We start from the raw sequence: 23,071 nt of genomic DNA, 5'->3' as shown, positions 1-23,071 counted from the left end.
TGACGATTTGTGCATTTAATTGCTTCAATTTCCTGCCCAGAGCCTCGTAGTCTCTTTTGATCTTCTGGAGGCTATTGCTTGCAGTGTCATTGGTTCCCACATGAACCAAGAGGAAGGGGTATTTGTCAGTGGGTTTTATGATTCCTTGCAGTCGTTCAGTTACATCTTGGATCTTAGCCCCGGGGAGACAGCACACTTCCCGAGACATCTTGTCAGGCCCACAGATCACTGCTTCTGTTCCCCTCAGTAAGGAATCCCCTATCACCACTACACGCCTTCTCTTAGGTTTGGTCAGGGTTCTTCCGTGAGCGGTCCGTTCCAAGGTCGCCTGCACATTCCCTGAGGACTGACTTTGCTGCTCATCTTCATATACGTGATCGACTGTAATGAGGGAGAGATCCTCAAATGGAGTCTACTAAGTTTGTTATACCAATAACAAAAACCAATAACTAACCAGTAACTAACTTAGTTGGTCTCTAAGGTGCTACTGGAAGGAATTTTTAAATTTTGTTTTGACTACGGCAGACCAACACAGCTACCTACCTACCTCTAACTATAATTAATGAAAACCTGTTTAGAGTCATTTCTCAATTAGAAGACTTGTGAGCATTCTACCATGAAAGAAACCTTCTGCCCACGAAAAAGACTTTATTTTTGCAGTTTTGAAAGTAAATTTAACAAAGAAATCTCTTTCCTTCTCCCACAGACATTCCATGCATGTTAATACGTTCCAGTTAGGTAACAGGTAAGTTTATAAAATACTTCACACTGTTCATTTTAATCTCACCAGATCAAGTGTCTCTTGTACATCTTCTCAACAAGTTATTTCGAAGTGTACTATGAGTTGATGGTGGCAACACAGCAATGCTGTCTTTCACAACATGTTGAATAAGCATATACCAAACTCCTTCAAAGTTATCCTAGCTTTTCATTTTCTCCAGTGCTCTGAATTGTTTGTTTTTCCATTAGGACTACATTCTGCATCCTATCCCATCACACCTCAAAATTCAGGATGGTAGCTATTTTCCAATGTTGGGTAATTAGCTGTCTAACAGTGATCAACAAGATTAGCAGGTCTTAGAGCATTAAATCTTTGTTATCAATATACTATTTTTTAAGAGCTTAGGATCAGGTTGTAGTGCCTGCCCTGTAACGAGAAACCTCAGTAAAGTGTTTCCAGAAAGTTTGTACAAACTTGCATTCCCAGCAGATGTGGTAATAGGATCCTGCTTGGTTACAGTCTCTCCAACATAGTGGACCAATTTGAGTTCATTTATTATGTAACATTTCTGATGTCCTCCTTGGCAGTGCAGATTGTTCTTTTGTAGTTTGCCTCAATTGTTGAGGCTGAAAACCTCAGTAGAAAATAAGTTGTGTTTTTTCCTTTGCCTCCACAGAGGGTTTGAGGCATTACCATTCCAATAATCTTGGAACTTGTGCTTCATAGACTGTTTAGGGTCTAGTTGTATGAGTGGGAGCAGCTTGTCTAAACCATTCTCTTTCATCATGAGGTCATCGCCTCCAACCTAGCACACCTGTATTGATATTTTCCCATGCTAAGTGCACATGATATATCATTTGCCCAATGGCTAATTTGTGTGAATGACTTTTAAAAAATAGATTCAGGTAGGGAGCCGTGTTGGTCTGACGCAATCAAAATAAATAAAAATTTTAAAAAATTGTCCAGTAGCACCTTAGACATCAACTATGTTTGTTCTGCGTCTAAGCTTTTGTGTGCATGCACACTTCTTCAGATACACTGAAACAAAAGTCACCCAACCCTTATATATAGTGGGAGGGTGGGATGGGTTTTTTCTCAGAAGGGTAGTAGGAGATGGGTGATTGACTCAATGGGTATGGTAAACTTGTTGACGACTGTAATTAGTCCTACAGGAAAAATCAAAGGATAGTATGCAGATGACCCAAAATAGCTTTAGCATATGTAATGAGACAAGAATCCAATATCTCTATTCAGACCAGGTCTCTCCATAGTTTTCAGTTTAGTTATAGAGATATCGGATTCTTGTCTCATTACATATGCTAAAGCTATTTTTTGGTCATCTGCATACTATCCCTTGCTTTTTCCTGTAGGACTAATTGCAGTCGTTAACAGTCAACAGGTTTACCATGATTGACTCAATGGGTATGGTTGTAAGTGGCTGAATTACAACTTATTACTATACTGAAAACTATGGAGAGACCTGATCTGAATAGAGATATTGTATTCTCATCTCATTACATATGCTAAAGCTATTTTGGGTCATCTGCATACTGTCCCTTGCTTTTTACCATACCCATTGAGTCAATCACCCGTCTCCTACTACCCTTCTGAGAAAAACCCCACCCTCCCACTATATACAAGGGCCTGGTGACTTCTGTTTCAGTGTATCATGCACACAAAAGCTTACACCAAGTACCGGACAATTTTTTAAAAAATAAATAGCAGTGTGTGTGGTTGTGTAGAATAATCCAGAGTGGGTGGGAGATTTTAGGCTATGATCCAGCTCAGTCCCCCAGCTGCTATTTGCATTGGAAGAAAAGCTCCCATTAGATCAACTTTTAAAAGGCCATTCACACACTTAGCAATGGAACAACATTCAGTAAGAACCGTGTGTGTGCTACAGAATGTTCCCCAGAATTCTTTGCCGGGGCACAGGTTACTTGTCAGAAAAGTCCGGGTATCTGACCTCGAAGGTAGTAATCCCTGTGAGATCCTAACTGGTATGGAGAATCTGCTGCAGCCCTGGGGGTACATAGAACAGCTTCCTACTAACCGTGGACAGTCACTGCCAATCAGTGTTAACAATGGTCTGACTCAGGATAAGGCTCCCTGATGTGAGTTGTAAAACAGCCTGATGGGTGGAGAGGCTTCCTGGCCTCATCTCCAGCCGTAGACCTGTTTCCTAGAAAGCACTGATTTTGAAGCAAGAGGCTTGAGTCCCACTATTGGATCTACTCATGAGGAATCACCTCTAGGTGCTTACTAAAGATTGGACCTCCTGGCAGGATAGCTTTAGCTCAGTGTTTTCCAAACTTGGGTCTCCAGCTGTTTTCAGACTACAATTCCCATCATCCCTGACCACTGGCCAAGCTGGCTGAAGCTAATGGGAGTTGGAGTCCAACAATGTCAGCAACTCTACAGGAAGATAGAAAAACAACTTGCAAAAGTTTAGGAACTTCTTGAAATAATGTCGACATTGGAGTTTCCAGAGTCTGGGTTCTGTAAACACAATTCAGGTTTACAAGGTACTAAACCCAGTTATATCACTGTTTGTATTTTGGTTAAGGATATGAAAGTGGCAAGAAAAGCATAAAGGAGTTTGGCAGTCTAAGCTGTGTCTTGATTCCCCAATAGTGCAAAAGAATTGATAGACGTTCTGTCAACAGCATCTTCCTATTTTCAAAATAAGCTATTTTCTTCTTATTGGAGAGGCATCCTATCCTTGCCAAGCAGCAAAGCAGCTACTCTTTTCCATCCTGGCAAGGTACGTAGAGGGCATCAATGCACAGTCCCTGTTAGGAGTCTTTGAGTAATTTCCTTACGGAAGCTGTGCAGTCAGGATGCATCTCAAGTATGCAAGTGAGACCTGTTCACCAAGTGGCATGGCCCATGTTCCTATGCCCACACTGGATACTTAAAGTCAGCTGTAGCAACAGTTCTTCAGGCTCTCCAATTTGGGTTTGACACTGGCAATGAACTCCTCAGAGGCACTTGAGAGTGGAAGTCGTGGGGGACCCATGGGTATCCCTGAAAGCAGAGTCACGATTGCTTTGGTCTCTGCAACGCCAAAGCCTAGCCAAAAGGAAAAAGGACACAAATCATTCCACAGCAAAGTTTCTGCCCCACTCTATAGTAGATGATGGAGGTCACAGCCACACCATACATTTAAAGCACCCATACCAATTCAAAAGCCATGGACAATCTTAGGAACTGTAGTTTGTTAAGGGTGCTGGGAATTGTAGCTATGTGAGACTAGTACCCTTAAACGACAGTTCCCAAGATTTTGAGGGAAAGCCACAACTGTTACAAGAGTGCTTTACAATGTATAGTGGGGATGTGACTAAAATAATTTCTTTTCATAACAGAGCAGGGGGAGAGAAACCCTATGATTTACTGCCTCTCAGGAAGTCTGGCCCTTGCCCCCAACCTTTTAGCCAACTGACTAGTCCCCAACCTTTAATTATTGAATGTTTTTGACAGAAAAGTTAAAACATAATACTGTAATCAGATTTCTTGGGTTTTCCAGTGTTCTAAGCTTTTAATTTGTTGTAATTCTTACTATATGGGACGTGGGTGGCGCTGTGGGTTAAACCACAGAGCCTAGGACTTGCCGATCAGAAGGTCGGCAGTTCGAATCCCCGCGACGGGGTAAGCTCCCATTGCTCGGTCCCAGCTTCTGCCAACCTAGCAGTTCAAAAGCACATCAAAGTGCAAGTAGATTAATAGGTACTGCTCCGGCGGGAAGATAAACGGCGTTTCCGTGCGCTGCTCTGGTTCGCTAGAAGCGGCTTAGTCATGCTGGCCACATGACCCGGAAGCTGTACGCCGGCTCCCTCGACCAATAAAGCAAGGGAGCCACAACCCCAGAGTCAGCCATGACTGGACCGAATGGTCAGGGGTCCCTTTACCTTTAATTCTTACTATAGCCCTGCAAGTCAGACAAAAGAACAACCAAATCATAGAATTTAGAGTTGGAAGGCACCACAAAGGTCATCGAGTGCAATCCCCTGCAATGCAGGAATCTTTTGCCCAATGTGATGTCTTCATATTGCAGCTGGGGCAGCAGAAGGCTTGAAAGACTGGCCTGCCAGTAAGCTCCATGCAGAGGCGAGAGTCCACGTGGAAACTTACTGATTCAACATGACAATGTCATATGAGCTCTCAAAATTCTAGGGCTGACTATACCACACGTGACATGGAGCGTTACTGTTGCTAAAAATTTGGGGAATCTGGCTAAATTCTATGGCAGCGAACAAGATAATATTACAAATAGATACACAATGGAATATATACAGATGAAATCTGAGTCATAGTTCAAATGTACAAGCTGCTAGATGGTTAGCATAGAGTACATGTATTTTAGTGTAAGCACTTGAGTACAAATAATTTGTTACTATAATCTTACAGTAATGTTATATATTTTTAAAGAAATGTATTTGGAAAAGAAATCGAGGTCTGAAAATCAAAGCAGTAGCAGAAAACCCAGGGGCGTAGCCAAGGAGGTGCAGAGGAACCTCTCCCCCAAAATCAATAAAAATAAATAAAAACCAATACAAATCTGAGGTTCTGCCCCCCTCCTAACAAAAATCCTGGCTACACCCAGAAGAAAAGCTGCATTTGAAGAAAGTGCAAGGGGCAATTTGCAAAGGAAAAATGGAGAGAGAGAGAGTTAAATGGAGTCTTTTAGAACATATCTGCGCTTCTTGGGCAATAAAAGCTTTTTTTAAAAAAGGAAATTCAGAAGCATTCAAGCCACGTTGGATAAACCATGTCTGATGGGTAGAAAAGGATTCAGTCTATTGTGGTACCTACCCTGTGCAATGAAAAAGCTGATTACTTCCTGGGTACTGTACTAAGAGACAGAAAATAAGTTTATTAATTTTATTATAGGTAATAAAAAAAGTGTAGGGCAACTGGAGGTGGTATACATAGTGTTATCAGGTAATTAGGGGAGAGGGAACAATGAAGGGTTGGGAAGGGAAGTGCACACAGGATCTGAGGTGGGTGCAATGAAAGTGTTCATTTAAATTTTTGGCAGAGTGCCAGCCTGTTTGCAAATACAGGACAGGTGCTCCTCATTCAGCATGTGATACATGTCAAGAAACCTGTTCCCATTTGCCCATTGTCCCAAGCTGGGTGAAGGGTAATGGGGAGATGCACACTACTTTTAGAGTGTGCTATCTGTACCGTACAACTTACGGGGGGGGGGGGGGTTATACTCCGGGGATAGAGCATAATGCCAAAATTGTGTATAGTCAAAACACAATGGGTTAAATGGTGGGTGGGGGTGTCATCCCCCCCCCTTAATTTTTTTTTGGCCAAGTGCGTAAAGCTGAATAGAGTTGTTGTTGTTGTTGGCATTCATCTGTCTCGAGAGACAATGGAGTGCACCTCCAGGGGTGAAGTCAAACGGCTGCGTTAGCAGCACCCAGGTGACCTCTCTGGGCTGCAAGCCTGGGCAGTGCCTATGGAGGTCCTGGGCTGCCAGTGTAAGTTGGGAGTTACCCGTATACAAAAGGAAGGAGGAATCTGTTATCATACTATGATCCACTGTCACCAGCTTCAGTTAGAAATATCCTACCTGATATTTTTGTGCCAAGGAGAGGTCTCCATTGGCAAAAGCTTCCAGCATTGAGTTATTTGCCTTGCCCAGATAGTTATAGGTGCTGTACAAAGACAAAAGCCAACAGAGCAAAGGCAGAGTTAGTATTAATATGTGCCGCCATAACTAGAATCTATTGAGCAGAATAGCAAATCTGAAGGTATCCTTCCAGTGCAAAACTGGGACTTGCTCCTGCACAGAGTAGCATGTCACGTGTAATAAGCTCTTAAAAGGGAGAAAGTGGGAGGGGAGATGCTCCTGCACAGAGTGTGCCCTCTATGGTTACCATTCTAAATGGGGCAAGGAACTTTTTCAGACTCAGAGACACATTCCCCTCTAGACAAGTTTCCAGGGGCCACAAGACAGTGGTGTCCAGGGCCAAAGGCAAGAAATGCAACATTTGCACAAGAGGCTCCTTTCTTCCTATCCTTCGCCATCCAGGGAAGGAAGAGGCATGATCAGAGTTCAAGGACGCCCTCCCTGCCAGGCCAAAACACTCAAGCAGGGTGCAAAACATAATTGGTAGAGAGTAATCAACCAACGCGTTAGCATGCAGAATATGAATGGGCCCTTAGCCACAATACTGTTTACTCTAATATGGTCAGCAGGAGAGGGCAGAAGGTGCAGATAATAAGAATTTGCAGGCAAAAAGCTAGACAGGTGTTTCCCAAAGTGGGCAGTACCGCTCCCTGGGGGGCGCTGGAATGATCTGGCGGGGGACAGTAGTAGCCTCAGGTGCAACTGGGCATTGAATAAAAATAAGGGGGCGGTGGAAGAGAATAAAATTTTGAAAAACCATTTGTACATGTTTCATCTATTGTGTAATGACGCTTACCGCCAGGTCGGGCGCCGTTGCAGGATGGCAGCAATGCCTCCCCAGATGGCAGTCATCCTGGAGGTGGTGCACTTTCCCAGGCTTGGGTGAACCTTTTTGGCTTCACCTGATCGCAGCTTGCCTCCCTATTTGGCCAATGGCAGGCAGGCTGCTGCACCAGCCCCGCCCCTGAGCCACTCCCTTTAATCCCAGGGACTAGTCCACCTCCTTGTCCAGTTTTGAAAAGCCACATGTTTCATCTGTTGTGAATAAGGTGTCTTATTTACAACATCTTTCTTTACTATGTTGTAGGACATATGTGGAAATATAGATACATAAAAGAATGCAAATTTATCACAGAATCTTTCTGTTTGTTCATTTCCGGGGGGGGGGGGGGGAAGCACTGAGTTTTTTTTCAGAAAAAGAAGCAGTAGGCCAAATAAGTTTGGAAGCTCTGAGCTATACCAATAAAAAGAAGAAAACTGTTTCAGACATGAAAGTTTTCTTACTCATCACTCAGCTGCATAAACAAAAGCTGGTGCAGGGCTAAAAGCAGCCAGAAAAATGAACTGCAAAATGATCCTCTTTGCTTCAAAAGACTCATACTTTCTCATTCATGTAAAGATGACTGAGGCTGCTAGCCTAACCCTCCTTACCTGGGAGTACGTCCTACTGAATTCAATAGGATTTACTTCTGAGTAGACATAGTTAGGTTTGTGCTGTGAAAGAGAGACTGACCTTCCAACTGCCCCAGTCGCTCCCATAGCCAGTGCAGCCAGGAGTTGCTGGTTAGGGAAAGACAAAAAACACATATTTTATTTCCTTGAGAAAACAGTAGGACAACTTGCTGCTGGGAAGACAGTATTGAAAAAGTGGTAAAGGTAAAGGGACCCCTGACCATTAGGTCCAATCGTGACCGACTCTGGGATTGCGGCGCTCATCTCACTTTACTGGCCGAGGGAGCCGGCATACAGCTTCCAGGTCATGTGGCTAGCATGATTCTGGCAAACCAGAGCAGCGCACGGAAACGCCGTTTACCTTCCCGCCGGAGCGATACCTATTTATCTACTTGCACTTTGATGTGCTTTCAAACTGCTAGGTTGGCAGGAGCTGGGACCAAGCAACGGGAGCTCACCCCGTCGCAGGGATTCGATCCGCCAACCTTCTGATCGGCAAGTCCTAGGCTCTGTGGTTTAACCCACAGCGCCACCCGCGTCCCTCAAAAAGTGATAATGGCCCCTAAAAAACCAGACGCATTCCTGCTGGGGATGACCGGAGTGGAAATATTAAAAGCTGACCAGAAATTGTTCATGTTTGCCACTACAGCAGCTACAACTTTATTAGCCTAAAAGTGGAAACAGAAAGAATACCGACAATAGAGGAATGGCAGATGAAGATGATGGACTATGCAGAATTGGCAAAGCTGACGGGGAAAATCCAAAACCAGAGTGACCAAGTGTTCCAGGGAGAATGCAGTAAATTTATTGAATACATAGGCAATCATTGTAAACATATAAAGACACTAGCAGGACTGCGGTAAAGTTCACAATGTTTAAAAGAAGAAACTTTCTACTTGTGCTTTAAGTTCTAAATAATTTAAGTTACATGTAGAAGTTAGACAATATAAATGTGTGGTTCTAAGATGTGTTTGATAAAAACCAGATGACGGAGCGGAGGGAAGTCAAAAGCTCAGTAGAGCTAAAAATATGTAAAAGGTGATACAATGTTATAATATTGTTTTAAAAAATGGATAATTAATTTTAAAAATTACATAAAAAACAAAAACAAGTGATCACGGCAGCTCTTTGGTAGGCAGAAGATGTCCCCAGAGGCACAAAAAGCACTACTTGGTTACATCGCTTTAGGAAGCCATCGTGCCATTCTAGTACACCAGAGTTATTGATATAGAAATGCCTTACCTCATCCACACCATACAGAAGTACAAACTGGCCTCTATCATTTTTCTTCACACACTGCCCAAAATCCAGGAGGTCTTTATCACTGAACTTCACCCCCTTAAAGGTGGGAATCTGCTCTATCATCCCATCTAGCAGTTCTTGGGCAGCAACTGAACAGAGAGCAAAAGAGGAACACCAACAGGTTTTCAAGTCTTACTGGGCAAAGCACATGACCACATCTGGCAAGAAAACATCACAACAGAGGCTGCGAATCTATCCCAAAATACGCTACAAAGAATGTGTTCTTGTGAAAAGGTATAAATCTGGGAAGAATGCCCCCAAAAGTTCCCTCTTCCTTATCTGTGGAAGGCAACAGAAATGGAATTCCATACACTATAATCTTACACTAGATTTTGCCGACGTCCTCTTGCCTCAGAGCAGGAACTCTGGGAATTGTGGGCCAAGAGGGAGGTAAAGCAAGGTTTAACAGACTATTATTGGCACTCTCACAAAGCTACCGTTTCCCTGGCTTTTGGAGGGGAAACCTTGGCCATTACACTGGCTCAAAATTCATATACTTTATAATGAATATAAACAGGGATAATGCCCATAATACATGTCACATGTATGAACAATGGGGCTTAGTCCTGATCCACACCAGACATTCAAAGCGCATCCACTGTGCATTTAAAGCACATGACTTCCCTAAAGAACCATGGGAACTCTGGTTTCTCCTCAAAGAGTTACAGTTCCCAGCATCATTAACAAACAACAGTCCCCAGCTCTATTTGAGGGAAGTCATGTGCTTTAAATGTGTCTTGGGCGCACTTCTGGTTTCTGCAGATGGTGGAAAGGAGCGTGAGTCCGATCGTCTGACAGACTTGAGCCCCGCGGAGAAACGGGGACGCGCCAAGGGGAGGCGCACCCCCCCAAAAAGCCCTGAGAGGGTGCTCAGGGTGTTGAGAGGTGCAGCAGCCTGCAAAAGGGCTCTCCTGCAACCCCCAAACTCCTTTTCTGCTGGAAAGTATGGGGAGGGGGGAGGAAGCGGCAGTGGAGCCTGCGGTCATGGCAGTATCACAGCTCCGCGGGAGTCAAGCCTCAGCTCAGGCCTGAAGCAGAGATCTTCCAAAAATTACTACCAGGCCGATGGAGAGGTAAAGATTTACTTTCGGAATTAATTAATTCCTAATTCCTAATTAATTCCTAATTAATTAATTTGGCGTCAAAAGTCCATTCCTGTCTTATTAGTAACTATCACTGCATGGAAACAATTTGCAAGTGAAAAGGTTACTAAATCTTTCTTTATGGATACTGTCTGCTGAGGGGAAAGTTGGAGTATGCTAAAGTTAGGAAAAATCTTGGGAAATGTTTATTGTTCGATTGCAGGGTATTGCAAGTAGGTTCAAACATCAATAGGCCTTGACTAAACACTTGCAATCAGTAGAAATTTGGATAAATTAAGAGAAATAATGATTGGTTAAGCATGAATATAGAAATGCAGAATAATTTTGTCTATATAAAGAACCAAGAAGAGGGGATGGAGGGAAGTCATGAGGTTTAAAGAACCTCAATGACAAGGTTTTGAAAAAGGTATTTGTGAATTTGGGGATGGGGGGGGGAAGTACTATTGCGATTTAATGTGGAATTCAATTGTGAAAATCAATAAAAAATTATTTACAATAAATGTGTCTTGGGTGTGCTCTAAACGATTTGTGTGGATCTGCTCCTAATCAATCACCAGTACACATCAATGTTCTAGTGAGTTTAGCAATATTATTTCCAAAGATGGAATTAGCTTCTACTATGCTCCTTAGACCATGTCTCTACTAGTACAAGAGATCTGGGGCTATCTTGACCACCACTACATTCTGAAGCGCAATCCTATGCATTTGACATTTGCCTAAATTAGTTTAAACACCAAACATACACAGAAAGAGCTGCTGAGTTTTTCCCTGAGATGTAATTAGGATGGTCTAGATGAGCAACACTTACTTTTTACACCAGTCAGGGGAGGGATGTGGTAATAATAGAATGGGATGCCTGGGGCTTCAGATGCGACATCCCGCAGGAAGGCAACTAGAGCATCTAAATAAGAGAAGACAAGGAAAGCAATTGAAAACCTGGGTAATTTTGAAGAGCACATCTCATGTGCAATGTAGGCCTATGTGACATGCAAGTAGCAACCCCAAACTGCCTGCACAACTATCCCCCCACCATCCAGCACACAGAGAGTTCAAAATCCACTCTTGAAGGGGCGCTGTAGTCGCTAATTCATCTGGGTCTTCATCTTCCAATTGTAAATACGTGGCTGGAGGTGGAGAGACCAAACAGGAGATAAGGATTGTTCCAGGCTTTCATCTGGGATTCCCAAACCGCCAGATCTGATTCATGTCAGTGAGGATAAATGATGGTAGCATCTCAAATCAGCACAGAATATGTATGCAGGAAGATGCAAGAACAAAAAGACTGCAGACCCATATCTTCATTATTTGTGAATTGTGAGATGCAAGTCCAGGCTCTATAAAAGTAGAAAACTTCCCAGGAGATTAACTAAGTATGTTCAAAGCTTAGATGCCTCCTTCCGCATGGTACGCAGAGGTGGACCTACAGCCATTACTTTTATCTTCTTCTATATTCATGGATGGGCATACTCTGCACTAAAGAAAACACACACACCCACACACCCTGCTGAGTAGTTGTCTTTCTGTACATTCCTTTCTCACCACCCTTTGGTGGTGAGAAAGGAATGTACAGAAAGACAACTACTCAGCACTCCCCCAAAACGTTCTGGCTAAAGTAACCTGAAATCTGTATAAAGAAAAATGAGCTTTTGCTGTCTCTGTCAGTCAAGAGGAGAGGCAATGAGCTACGCAAGGCACTAAAGCCTCACCTCCTGGTCACTGGAATTCTTATTCAGCCCCCACTCTGGCTTCTGAGATTCTACAAGGTCCAGTACCTGATCATTTTAATTTGTGTCTTCCAAGCCACAAGGACTGCAAAGTTGGTTTCTTTCCTTTTCAAATGGAAGCAGAGATCCACAGAAAGGTGAACTTGCCCCCAATGCCACATTTTGTGGCTTTTCTACACTCCCACAGAATACAAAGAGGGAATGTAAATTGAAAAGTAACGGCCAAGGCATTGATTATGCAGCAGTTAACAGAAACAGCTCACATCCTCTGGCTTTACCGCTGCACATCCCAACAACATTGTTCTTCACAGTACTGAAGGCCTGCCTGGGATGTGGATGGAAAGAGGGGAAATAATACAGTGGGCCCTGCCTCCTCACCTTTCTTCACCTGTTTGAAGAAAGAGGGGGCGATGACAGCTATGCCATCCGCTCCTATTTCTGCTGCATGCTTAGCCTGAAAAGGAAGGAAAGAAATCCACAGAGATTGGCACCATCACGGAAGTGCTAGAAAAGGAACAGATCACTTGTCTAGTCCTCAATTACACGAGAATTCCCCAGCTAGAGTTATATATACAAATATAACTGGATCTCCTGATGGTATTGTTTCTATAGCCATTCCTGGCTGTTTTCAGGAGACATTCTTATTGCAAAGCAATTCTTTTGGTGGGCTTTATGTGTCTTGATCATCTGCAGTGATCATAGGCTAACAATCAGCTACTCCAAGTATCTGCAATGCAAATAACACTTTTTTTTTTTAAATAGCCGGAACCCACTTAATTTGTTGCAACCATACACTCACCTTATTTTCTTCCTAAAGCTGTTTTCCTGAACCTGGGGCTCTGCAACTGATGTCAGACTCCAACTTCCATCATCTCAAGCCCGTGTGGCCCATGGTCAGGGATGATGGGAGTTGTAGTCCAACAACATCTGGAGAGTACCAGGTTGGGAGAGGCTGCTTTAGAGGGACCAGAAGACCTGCTATCCTTCATAGGAGGCGGAATTTCAGCAAGTGTAGTTTCTCAACACTGCACTGACATGAAGGGAGCCCATGTGGCATAATGGTTAGAGTGCTGGACTAGGATGTGGGAGACCAGGGTTCAAATCCCCACTCAGCCATGAAGCTCACTGCCATTGGGTAGCCTTAAGCCACTCATTCACACTCGGCCTAGCCTACCTCACAGGGCTGTTGTGATGATAAAATGTGCAGGAGGAGAGTTATATATAGCATGCCACCTTGAGCTCCTTGGAGGGAAGGCAGGATATAAGTGCAATGAATAAACAAATGTAGGCTGTCTCCTTGTGCAGCCAAAGTTCATGTAGGATAAAAACAGGGGGGAAATACATTAAAAACACACACTCACCAGTCCCCTTGCTTCTGGTAAACTGAGTGCGCCAACATGAATAATCACGTAATCCAGTCTGCAAAGAAGAAAAGAGGAAAGTGTGTGTGTGTGTAGTCTTATTGCTGAGAGTCTGCAGTGCAAGCATTTCATAATACCTATTTAACTGCAACCTTGTCGAGGACAAACTCATGTATTAAAACCAGGTCCATGTATTTGCACATGTGCGTGTATGTCTCTATATCAGGGTGGGGATACACAGACCCAGAGGTTGAATACGGTCTCAGCCGCGTTGTCTCCAGCTATTTTTGCCAGGGTGGGATGTGCCCCCCAGCCATGACGATGCTGCTTGCTTGCCTGAGTGGAGGATGGAGAGTGTGAGGGAAAGCAGCCTCTCGGCTTGAAAAGGTCCCCCTGATCTAAGATCTTGGAATAGAAAATCTGCTTTGCTGAGTGGCAATTAAGAATTAACAGAAAAGCAGAACAGGACACTTGATTCCTTCCTCAGACATCTCCAGTCCAAACTGCTCCACAGCTTTCCCTCTCCCTTGATAGTCTTTCACTTGCTTTCAAATGATCTGTTCTAAAGCAACTTGAAGAAGAAGAAGAGGAGGAGGAGAGCATTGGGACTTAATGTGCAGTTAGCCTCTCAGTGCACACACATCAGCATACAGACGTGTGTTCATCACATGTGACAACGTGCAACACAGGGATAGAGGCCATTTAGTGCAGTGAAGAGGCATATTTATGCAGAAATGCAGGTATTTCAAAAAGATGAACAGCAAAATAGAACACAGAGCAAAAGTAGAACGCAGTCAAAATCTGTAGGCCATGTTTCAAAAACTTGCAGGGGAAAAGGAGCATATTGAGTCACATTCCCCCCCCCCCTTTCAGGAGTGCCCCAGAAACTCTTCTCTGAAGATTTGTGCCTTCACTTAGCAAGATTTAAAGCCAGCTTAATCAAAAATAAATATCTTAAGTGGTTTACATAAAGTACTATAAATATTCATAAGAGAACACCAATTAAGAAAAAAGAATGTATGATATTCAGTGGGAAAGCCAGGAGTCACAGGACCATGAGAAGAGCTCTGCCGGGTCAGGCACATGGCCCGTCCACGCGGTCCAGCGTCCTGTTCTCACTGCGGCCGGCCAGGTGCCTCACCTGAGCTCCACAGTGCTCTCCCCACTGGGCTTCCCAGCCACTGGCATTCAGAGACACACTCACTCTGGCCGTGGAGGTGGAACATCATCACCATACAAAGCATCACCACTGGCAGATGCTACCTATGCCAGCAAACTTTGGACTGGTAAAAATTATTATTTGGCCCACTCAAGGCCGCTTTACAGATGATATCCCCGTGCTCTTATAGAATCAGAGGATTACAGCTATTTAAAGTTTAAGCAGTAGTCAAGGTAGCAAATTAAAAAGAGAATGAAAGGGGGCTGCATCAAAGCCGTTTGAAATTGTTTTTAGCAACCTTTTTGAAGGGGAGATTAATCTTTAAAAGCAGAAACCAATATATCCACAGACTGTTAGTATTATGAAGTAGAAGGAAAAGGATTTTTAAAAGCTTTCATGCTCTGTGTGCTCTGCCCTCCAGTGATTTCTACATAATTCATACATAGAATCACAAAATTGTAGCATTGGAAGGGACCCCAAGGTCCCAATCTAGTCCAACCCCCTGCAATGGAGGAATCTCAACTAGATTCATGGTCATACAACCTTGCTTTAAAAACCTCCAAGGAAGGAGAGTCCACCACCTTCTGAGGAAATCTGTTCCACTGTCATAAAAGGTAAAGCTATTCTTTCATCTCTGAACCAGCAGCATCGCAGCCCAAGCGTTCTGTCTTAAAGAAACAACACTCTCTCTTTCCCCATATCCCGCCTCGCCATCCTTATTTTCAGCCTGCAAGGAATGGTATAGACAAAAACCAGACAGACAGCTCTCCTCCTACAAATATCCACTTTTATTTTCCTTGTTTTCTTTGAGCAATGAGAAGAAATAAAGAAATCTGCTGGAGATGAGAGACAGACATTAACATTCTGCAGCTTGTTACTTTCAACAGTAGTCTTGAAAAAGTGTTCCCCTCTCCCTGGCCTTTAAAGGGGGGAAAAAAGGAAGGAAACAGAACACAGATTTCACAATCAACTGTCTTTGCTTAGATAGCCAGTGATTTCCATGAAACACACCAATCTGCCCCCGGAGTTACTCACTTATCTTTGCCCTTAGCCACCCACTCTTCGGCCAGCTGCTTCCTCTCCTGAACGCTCAGCGACAGGCCTTCTCCTGTGGTTCCATTTACTGTGACCAAAAAAGGAAAAAATGGAAGTATTTGCACACATAGAAAGAAGAGATTTTTATTTTTAGTTTTTTTGCAGGGGGAATGATTACTTCAGCATGTTTGCAGGAAGCCTTGCTTCACAGCTCATAATAATAATAAATAATAAATTTTTATTTATATCCCGCCCTCCCCAGCCAAGACCGGGCTCAGGGCGGCTAACAACCAATAATAAAAACAAGTTAAATGATTACAACTTAAAAACAACATTAAAAATACAACATTAAAATATTGAAACATTAAAATATTAAAATGTAGCCTCATCGCAGGAGGAGAAGGAAAAGAAAAAAGAAAGAGAGGGAGGGAGGGAGGGAATCAAATTGGCTCCAAGCCAAAGGCCAGGTGGAACAACTCTGTCTTCCAGGCCCTGCAGAAAGAAATCAGATCCTGCAGGGCCCTGGTCTCATGAGGCAGAGCGTTCCACCAGGCCGGAGCCAGAGTAGAAAAGGCCCTGGCTCTGGTTGAAGCCAATCTGACTTCCTTAGGGCCCGGGACCACTAGGGTGTTGCTATTTATGGACCTTGAGGCTCTCTGTGTGGCATACCAGGAGAGGCGGTCCCGTAGGCACGAGGGTCCTAGGTCGTGAAGGGCTTTAAAGGTCAAAAGCAGCACCTTAAATCTGACCCTGTACTACACCGGGAGCCAGTGCAGCTTGAAAAGCACTGGGTGAATATGCTCCCATGGCAGAGACCCCATGAGGAGCCTCGTGGGGTGACTGCAGGAACATAGCAAGCTGCCTTATCAGGGCCGGCCCACTCATGAGGAACGGTGAAGCAACTGCCTCAGGCGGGAGAATCCACAGGGGCAGCAGTTCTGGCCTCCAAGGAATGTATTAGCGGCGGTGGCATCTGCACATCCCATGCCACCTCTACAGTGGCCTCTTGGCCAATAGGAGGCACTGCTGATCTCCTCCCACCATCTTTCTCAATGTAGATCTTTAGTCCCCCCTGTTCCTGATGTAGATCTTTGCTCACCCCTTCTTCCCTGGAGGGGTGGGGTGAGCGCCATTTTGTGGTTTACTGCAGGGGCCAAAATGTCTTGGTCCAGCCTTGTGCCTTATACTGGGCCAGATCTGTTGGCCCATGGTACAAGGGCGAAAGTTCACAGAGAGGTTTAAAAAAACCAATCTCTCTTCCCAGGGAACTCTGGGAATTGTAGCTCTGCGAGGCGGAATAAGGGTTTCCTAACACCTCTCAGCACAGTTAACTACAGTTCCCACAATTCTTTGGGGGAAGCATGGACATGGGACTTATCACAGCAGAAACTTCCATGGAGAAGGCTCTGTTTCAGAAACAAGTACCTACAAAAACCACACACTGCAACAATAAATTAGCCATTTCAGTTGTCATAGGCCTCCCTGGAGTGACTATGGGCAGCCAAGTTATCTACCAGACTGTGCATAGACTCTTTTGATAAGAAGAGCTCTGCTGCATCAAATCAGACCAAGGGCCAGCATCCCATTTCCCATAGCGGACAATCAGATCCCTTCCTACAGTGGAGGGGGCTGGACTAGATGACACTTGGGGTCCCTTTCACCTGTACAATTCTATGCCTCTGGAAAGCCTAGAGTACAATAGCACTCTCCTGCTGTTGCTCCCCAAACTGACACATTCAGAGGCGTGGTACTGTAATCCTGAAGTGCCCCACACAGTGGTGCCCCGCAAGACGAATGCCTCGCAAGACGGAAAACCCGCTAGATGAAAGGGTTTTCCATTTTGGAGGTGCTTCGCAAAACGAATTTGCTATGGGCTTGCTTCGCAAGACGAAAATGTCTTGCGAGTTCCTGTGGGGTTTTTTCCTCTCCCCCCCCTTTTCCCCAAGCCGCTAAGCCGCTTAACAGCTGATCGCTAAGCCGCTTATCAGCTGATCCACTAAGCCCACTAAGCCGCTAATAGCCTTTTAGCAGCTAATCCGCTAATCCCTTAAGCCTTTAATAGCCGCTAAACCGCTAATAGCGCTAATCCGCTAAGCTGCTAATGGGCTTGCTTCACAAGATGAAAAAAACTGCAAGACGAAGAGACTCGCGGAACGGATTCTTTTCGTCTTGCGAGGCACCACTCTATAAAGTTATCACAATATATTGTGTCATCTTAGATGTCTGGGGCTGAAATGATAGCCATTTGTGTGTAGGAGACAGTCCACACAAAAGCAAATGGTCTCATAAGCCATATCTTACCAAAGACATTCTTCACACCTTGCTCATTTATCAGGTAGTCCACATATTGGCCAATCACAGAGAGGTTGATTTCTCTGAAGAAAGGAACACAAGACAGGAAGCATGATCACCTATATCCATAACTGAAAAGAAAAACCCAGAATGTGAAGTGCCAGGCAGGTACACACGAAAACTGAACCTGAACAACCAATCTTCCCTCGCCAGAAAGATCATAGAATCATATGATAAAAGGCACCACTCACTGCAGGACGCTAATGCCATACTAATTTTGCTTCCATTCACAGTTTTTCTGGTGTTTTCACAAATGACACAAAAACAGAAACCAGGAAGCCAAAGAAAGGAGAGCCCAGAGCATGAAAACGTTCAACCATGTTTTGCAGGCTGCAAAAGCTGTTGTCCACTCCTTGTTCCCGTTTCCCCCCTGCTATCTCCGGATAGCTTTCCAACTCCGAATGGGAGCAGCAGGAAAACACCGTCTGTCTGACGTCACCAGGTTTTGCCAAGAGCAGAGGGCTCGGAAACTCTATTCTGTCTAGCTGTCTAGCTGCCGGTTCAAGTGGGGCTTCTGGATACAGAGCAAGCAGGGAAGCCCATCTGTTTTCCCGTTTCCCACCCCGTCCCACTTGGAAGAAGCCCCAGTCCATGGCCCATGAACGTTTATCCTGCCTCTCTGAAAGGCATTTGCATGGCCACAGGAACAGGAGGACGTCCTGGGCCAAGGCATCGTTGCCACAGGGTGTCTGGCTCCAAGGTCACCTCACTTGTTTGTACCAAGGTCAGCGTTGTTAATAAGTGCCTCACCCCTTGCTGACAGAAGCAAATTAGTGATCTGTGAAGATGGGTCACATTCTTGAAGAGAGAATGGTTGACCAACAACACTGTCTGTTTTTCCTTCCTGATAAACTCTGGGTAGTCCTGTTCAGCTCTTGATCTTAAGCTTGCCGGGTTGCGCAGGGCTCCAGGAGCCAGAGAGGCAGCACAGGAATAAGCAAGAGTCTGTTTTTAAAATTTAGTTTTCTTTTGTTAAATGGGGGCGGGCAGGGAGGGGGCTACCATTATGGTTTATTCCAATGGTGGGCCAATTTCACCCTTCTATAGTCCACTTTTTTTCTTCTTACTAGAACTACCACAGTTTTATATTTATATTTATTGCATTTAATCTAGAAGTATTTATAACCTGCTTAATATTTATAAAATCTCTAAGCAATGTACATCATAAAAAGCATATTCATTATGATTTTTTAAATATATATGAAAAATTCATGGATACAATCAAAACCTACATCAAAGGGAGCGGCTGGTCCTTCTGAAATTTAGGTGGAAGTGAGAATTGTGATTTTTCCTTTGATTAAATAGGCAGAAGGTTTCCTGAATTCACCAGGCAGGGAGTGTTTGCTGACTCTGTTGAATGCCTGTCATCTCCCCTATCAGGCAAGAGATCCTAACTATACAATCTTAACAGTCAAGGTTTAACTAATCTGTGTTCAATGACTGCCCAAGCATGCATGGTTGCTTAAGAACGGATGAGAGGATCAGACCAAGGTCTACTCAGTCCAGCACTATTTGCAAGAATTCCAGCAACCAGCATGCATTGGGTTGGCCACTAGAAACTGGATAATGCAGGGATAATGCAGACTGCCCACTCCTAGTCTACTCTACACTAGAATAATATATCTGCAAAGGACTGGATACAAACACCTGCTCCAGATCAGGATCCTCCACATCTTACAAAGGAGCCCGCTTGGGCGAGGAGCTAAAGAGGAACTTCAGGCATCTCCAAGGGACTGTGTGCAACCTTTGGGGTGTTGGGTTCCCTCTCCTCGGAAGAGCAGGTCTCAGGGCCACTTCACAAATTGCTTTAGAAACACCTCTCCATTTCAAAAGTGGCTGCCATAGAGAAATGGTGACTCCTTAGGTCAGCCATCCAAGAGCCCTCAAGGTGTTTCTGAATATAAGTCCCATCAGCCTTAGCCATGCCCTAGTGGAGTGGGTCTTTGAATTCTGGCATCCAGGTACACGGAGCCATACAGAGTAACTTTGTAAGTTATGTATTTCACACACACCAGAGGTCCTTGCTCTGAGGAATTTAAAGAAGGGGAGGCAGCAGTATGGGAAAGGAAGAGATAACAGTCCAGGTGCAAATAAGCAGCACACTGCCTCTGAAGCAGTGCAAACAGATACCTCAAGCAAGTGAGCCAAGCTATCTGCTTAAGAGGGACAAAAACTTAGTATTTTGTAGTTGCAGAGAAGTTGTGCTCTAAAATTTGATGGCAAGACCCAACACACTGGTTAATCATTGCCGTTTTAAATCCAATTTCCCCCTTTCTGTTGCAAGACATGTGCAGATAGGCAATGAAGGATATGATAAAACGAATCATGATCTGTGTCTGTGATTTATTTAAGAGCCCATCAAACCTTACTGCCGTTGCTTTGAAGGCCAAGGAGATAGTTACCCATCCTGAGTCATTGGCGTGACAGTGGCTGCCACAAGACCCTGCAGTTTCTTCTGGGCTGCCATAGAGCGGTTGGGGTGGAGTCCGAGAAAGAGAAGAGCCCTGATTGTGACAGGAAAATAAGCAGATGTTGAGTAGCCCTCTCTTAACCCTTACAGACAGAGTCCAGGACAGAGAGAACTTTCTATTGTTTTTTCAAAAACAATATGCAGTTTTGGCAAACATTCAGCAACAAGGCAAATAAACAGCCACCCAACAGCACATACTGTACCTTGCCTCATGACTGCATTTTTAGTTTTTAAAAGCTCTTATTGCTTTTAATGGCTGTACAGTGGTACCTCTGGTTGTGAACAGGATCCATTCCGGAGGCCCTTTCGCAACATGAAAAGCCCACAACCTGAAGTGCCGTATCTGTGCAGCGTGATTTGGCGCTTGTGTGCATGCGTGAAGCACGATTTAGTGCTTGCGTGCATGCGCAAGCAGCGAAACCCGGAAGTAACCCTTTCCGGTACTTCCGGGTCACCGCGGGACGCAACCTGAAAAAACATAACACGAAGCAAACATAACATGAGGTATGGCTGTATTTGTTTTGCAAGCCACCCTAGAGAGCCTATGCTCTGGGATTTCATGATGCAGTAAGTACTGTATTTTTTCCTCTATAAGACTCACTTTTTCCCTCCTAAAAAGTAAGGGGAAATGTGTGTGCATCTTATGGAGCGAATGCAGGCTGCGCAGCTATCTCAGAAGCCAGAACAGCAAGAGGGATTGCTGCTTTCACTGTGCAGCGATCCCTCTTGCTGTTCTGGCTTCTGAGATTCAGAGTATTTTTTTTCTTGTTTTCCTCCTCCAAAAACTAGGTGCGTCTTATGGTCTGGTGCGCTTTATAGAGCGAAAAATACGGTAAATGCATATGGCATTCACTTCCACAATAATGGAAGCTGCTGGAAGAGGGAAAGGAAAGGAAAAGGCTGTTGCCCTTTATGCTCTGCTTGTGGGCATCTTGGATACATCTGGGTGGTCACTGGATGAAACAGGATCCTGGCCGGAACCAATATTCCTAATTCAGACGTTACAGAGAAATAGAACTGAGTATCATTAATGTACTAATATGACATCTTGTTCAGAATTCCCTCATGGCCACTCTCAATGGCTTCATGTAGATATTAGACAGATATTCAATAAACAGGGGAGAAGATGATACCACCACAGTTATAGGTGGAGCCCAGTCATGTGGTCCCAAATATCTGAAGGAGAGAGGACTCCTTCCATACGCACCTGCCTGGATATTATAATCGGTGCTATTAGCAGTGCTGGCTGCCTTCTAAGGCCTGCAGGATGAACACCCATAACATGACTTTCTCGGTGGTGGTTCCTCCCTGCCAACAAACATCTAGTGCCATCATTGTTCACTGTGGCTTGGCTCAAATACACATCTTTGCCCAGGCAAGAGGGAGATAGTGCTATAAGATCTTGCTGTTACTGAGTTGCAGTAACCTTGAGGTGAAGGGTGGGCTATAAATCCAAATGACTATCTTATCTATCTATCTATCTAAACTGCTGACTTTCACATTTCAAAGGCAGAGTGCCCATTGCTTCTTTGGGTCCCTAAGTGTTTGTGCTTTCAAAGAACTTCATGAAATCACCCTCAAGATTCAACAACTTCTTGCCCAAGGCACTTCTACCACTCCCTTTCCTTCTCCTCTGCCTTTGAAAACCAAACCAAACCAAACCAAACCAAACCACAGCTCTTCAGCCTGAAAAAGAAGTGGGCTTTCACTCCACCAGCCATAACTAAAGGAGGCAATAAGACGGACAGCTGCAGTTTTGCATTTTGCACACAAACTGTCTTCCTGGACTGTCTTGAACCAATATGAAAACACCATTGCTGTTATTTTAAAAAAGAAACACCGTTGCTTCAGGGCATTCCTCCCTCTGCAGGTCATCATGCACTCCTTAGAAGACAGTTCAGGACTGCATTGTTACAGATGACCAGTCCCTCGGACCATGGCATAGCAAAGCAAGAACCTCGCCCTATTCATTGCCCAAGAGCCCTGAACTAGCGTCCTCCTTTGCCAACAAATCTGGCGCCATGCGCCACCCAGCCACACAGGGCACCCGCTCTCTCACCTGGCCCAGCCGAGGAAGCTCTGCTCCGGCTTCGACGAATCCGGCGGCTCTGCTGCTGCTTTAAAAGAAAGAAATAAACATTACTGAGCATGCCCACCGGTTTTGAGCATGCTCAGAACAAAGAGGTGAATTCACTACCCTGCATTAAGCAGCTCAACGCAGCTGCCGGAGTTTGCTGGCTGAGAGTGAAAACAGGGAATTGTAAATGCAGCCTCAGCATTTAAGACACACATCAGGCACAGGGATTCACCCAGTTTTCGGGGATGAGCAGCAACTTTTTGATTTTACAGATATTGCATTATACACGCACATGCACAAAATAGGATTTTTATCCCTCCCAAATTCTAAAATCCATAGGGAAGCCTTGTACAGTATAGGGAAGTTTTTAATGTTTGATATCTTACTGTGTTTTAATTTGTTGGAAGTTGCCCAGAGTCGCTGGGGCAACCCAGTCGGATGGGCAACATATAAATAATAGGTGGTTGTTGTTGTTGTTGTTGTTGTTGTTGTTGTTGTTGTTGTTGTTGTTGTTGTTGTTGTTGTTGTTGTTGTTGTTGTTGTTATATGTTTATTAAAACATAAGTGAGCAAGACCTAGGAGGCAAGGGCTCAAATCCGTCCTGAGCTGTGCAGTTCACTGGGTGACTTTGTGCCAGTCCCAGTCTCTCAGCCTAACCCACCTCACAATTGGGG

The 23,071-nt window shown here is 44.4% G+C and overlaps 1 protein-coding gene across 3 annotated transcripts; it reads right to left on the bottom strand.

The window, feature by feature from the left end:
- Positions 1 to 628: 628 nt before the first annotated feature.
- On the bottom strand, positions 629 to 22,534 carry NPL (N-acetylneuraminate pyruvate lyase). 3 transcript variants are annotated; one of them, XM_083446539.1, is made up of 14 exons: positions 22,380 to 22,534; positions 20,591 to 20,788; positions 20,215 to 20,354; positions 17,800 to 17,873; positions 15,499 to 15,586; positions 13,305 to 13,362; positions 12,322 to 12,397; positions 11,028 to 11,120; positions 9,057 to 9,205; positions 7,876 to 7,922; positions 6,303 to 6,387; positions 5,534 to 5,573; positions 2,580 to 3,793; positions 629 to 813 (listed from the first exon to the last, which is right to left on the bottom strand). In XM_083446539.1, the coding sequence occupies exons 2-13, from the start codon at positions 20,723 to 20,725 to the stop codon at positions 3,642 to 3,644; spliced, it is 1,137 nt and encodes a 378-aa protein (XP_083302665.1). In that variant the 5' UTR covers positions 20,726 to 20,788; positions 22,380 to 22,534; the 3' UTR covers positions 629 to 813; positions 2,580 to 3,641. The 3 variants fall into 3 exon arrangements, with proteins under 3 accessions (XP_083302665.1, XP_083302666.1, XP_083302667.1); XM_083446540.1 differs by lacking the exon at positions 20,591 to 20,788 and having other exon boundaries at positions 20,253 to 20,354; positions 22,380 to 22,533; XM_083446541.1 differs by lacking the exons at positions 17,800 to 17,873; positions 20,215 to 20,354; positions 20,591 to 20,788; positions 22,380 to 22,534 and adding an exon at positions 16,598 to 16,751.
- Between the last annotated feature and the right edge of the window lie 537 nt (positions 22,535 to 23,071).

Source organism: Podarcis tiliguerta (genome assembly GCF_965153285.1).
Source record: "Podarcis tiliguerta genome assembly, chromosome: 6".
NCBI classification, from domain to species: domain Eukaryota; kingdom Metazoa; phylum Chordata; class Lepidosauria; order Squamata; family Lacertidae; genus Podarcis; species Podarcis tiliguerta.
The sequence above is the reverse complement of the archived record's forward strand: the minus strand, read 5'-3'. Positions and strand labels throughout refer to the sequence as shown.

Excerpts from the sequence above, each read along its gene's own strand:
- NPL (XM_083446539.1), bottom strand. The coding sequence starts at position 20,725 with ATGCACGCAAGCACTAAATCGTGCTTCACGCATGCACACAAGCGCCAA. Across the intron at positions 13,363-15,498 it reads GTGGCTAAGGGCAAAGATAA|ACTGGATTACGTGATTATTC; the intron begins GTGAGTAACTCC and ends TCTTCTTTGCAG. Across the intron at positions 12,398-13,304 it reads TACCAGAAGCAAGGGGACTG|GCTAAGCATGCAGCAGAAAT; the intron begins GTGAGTGTGTGT and ends CTTCCTTTTCAG.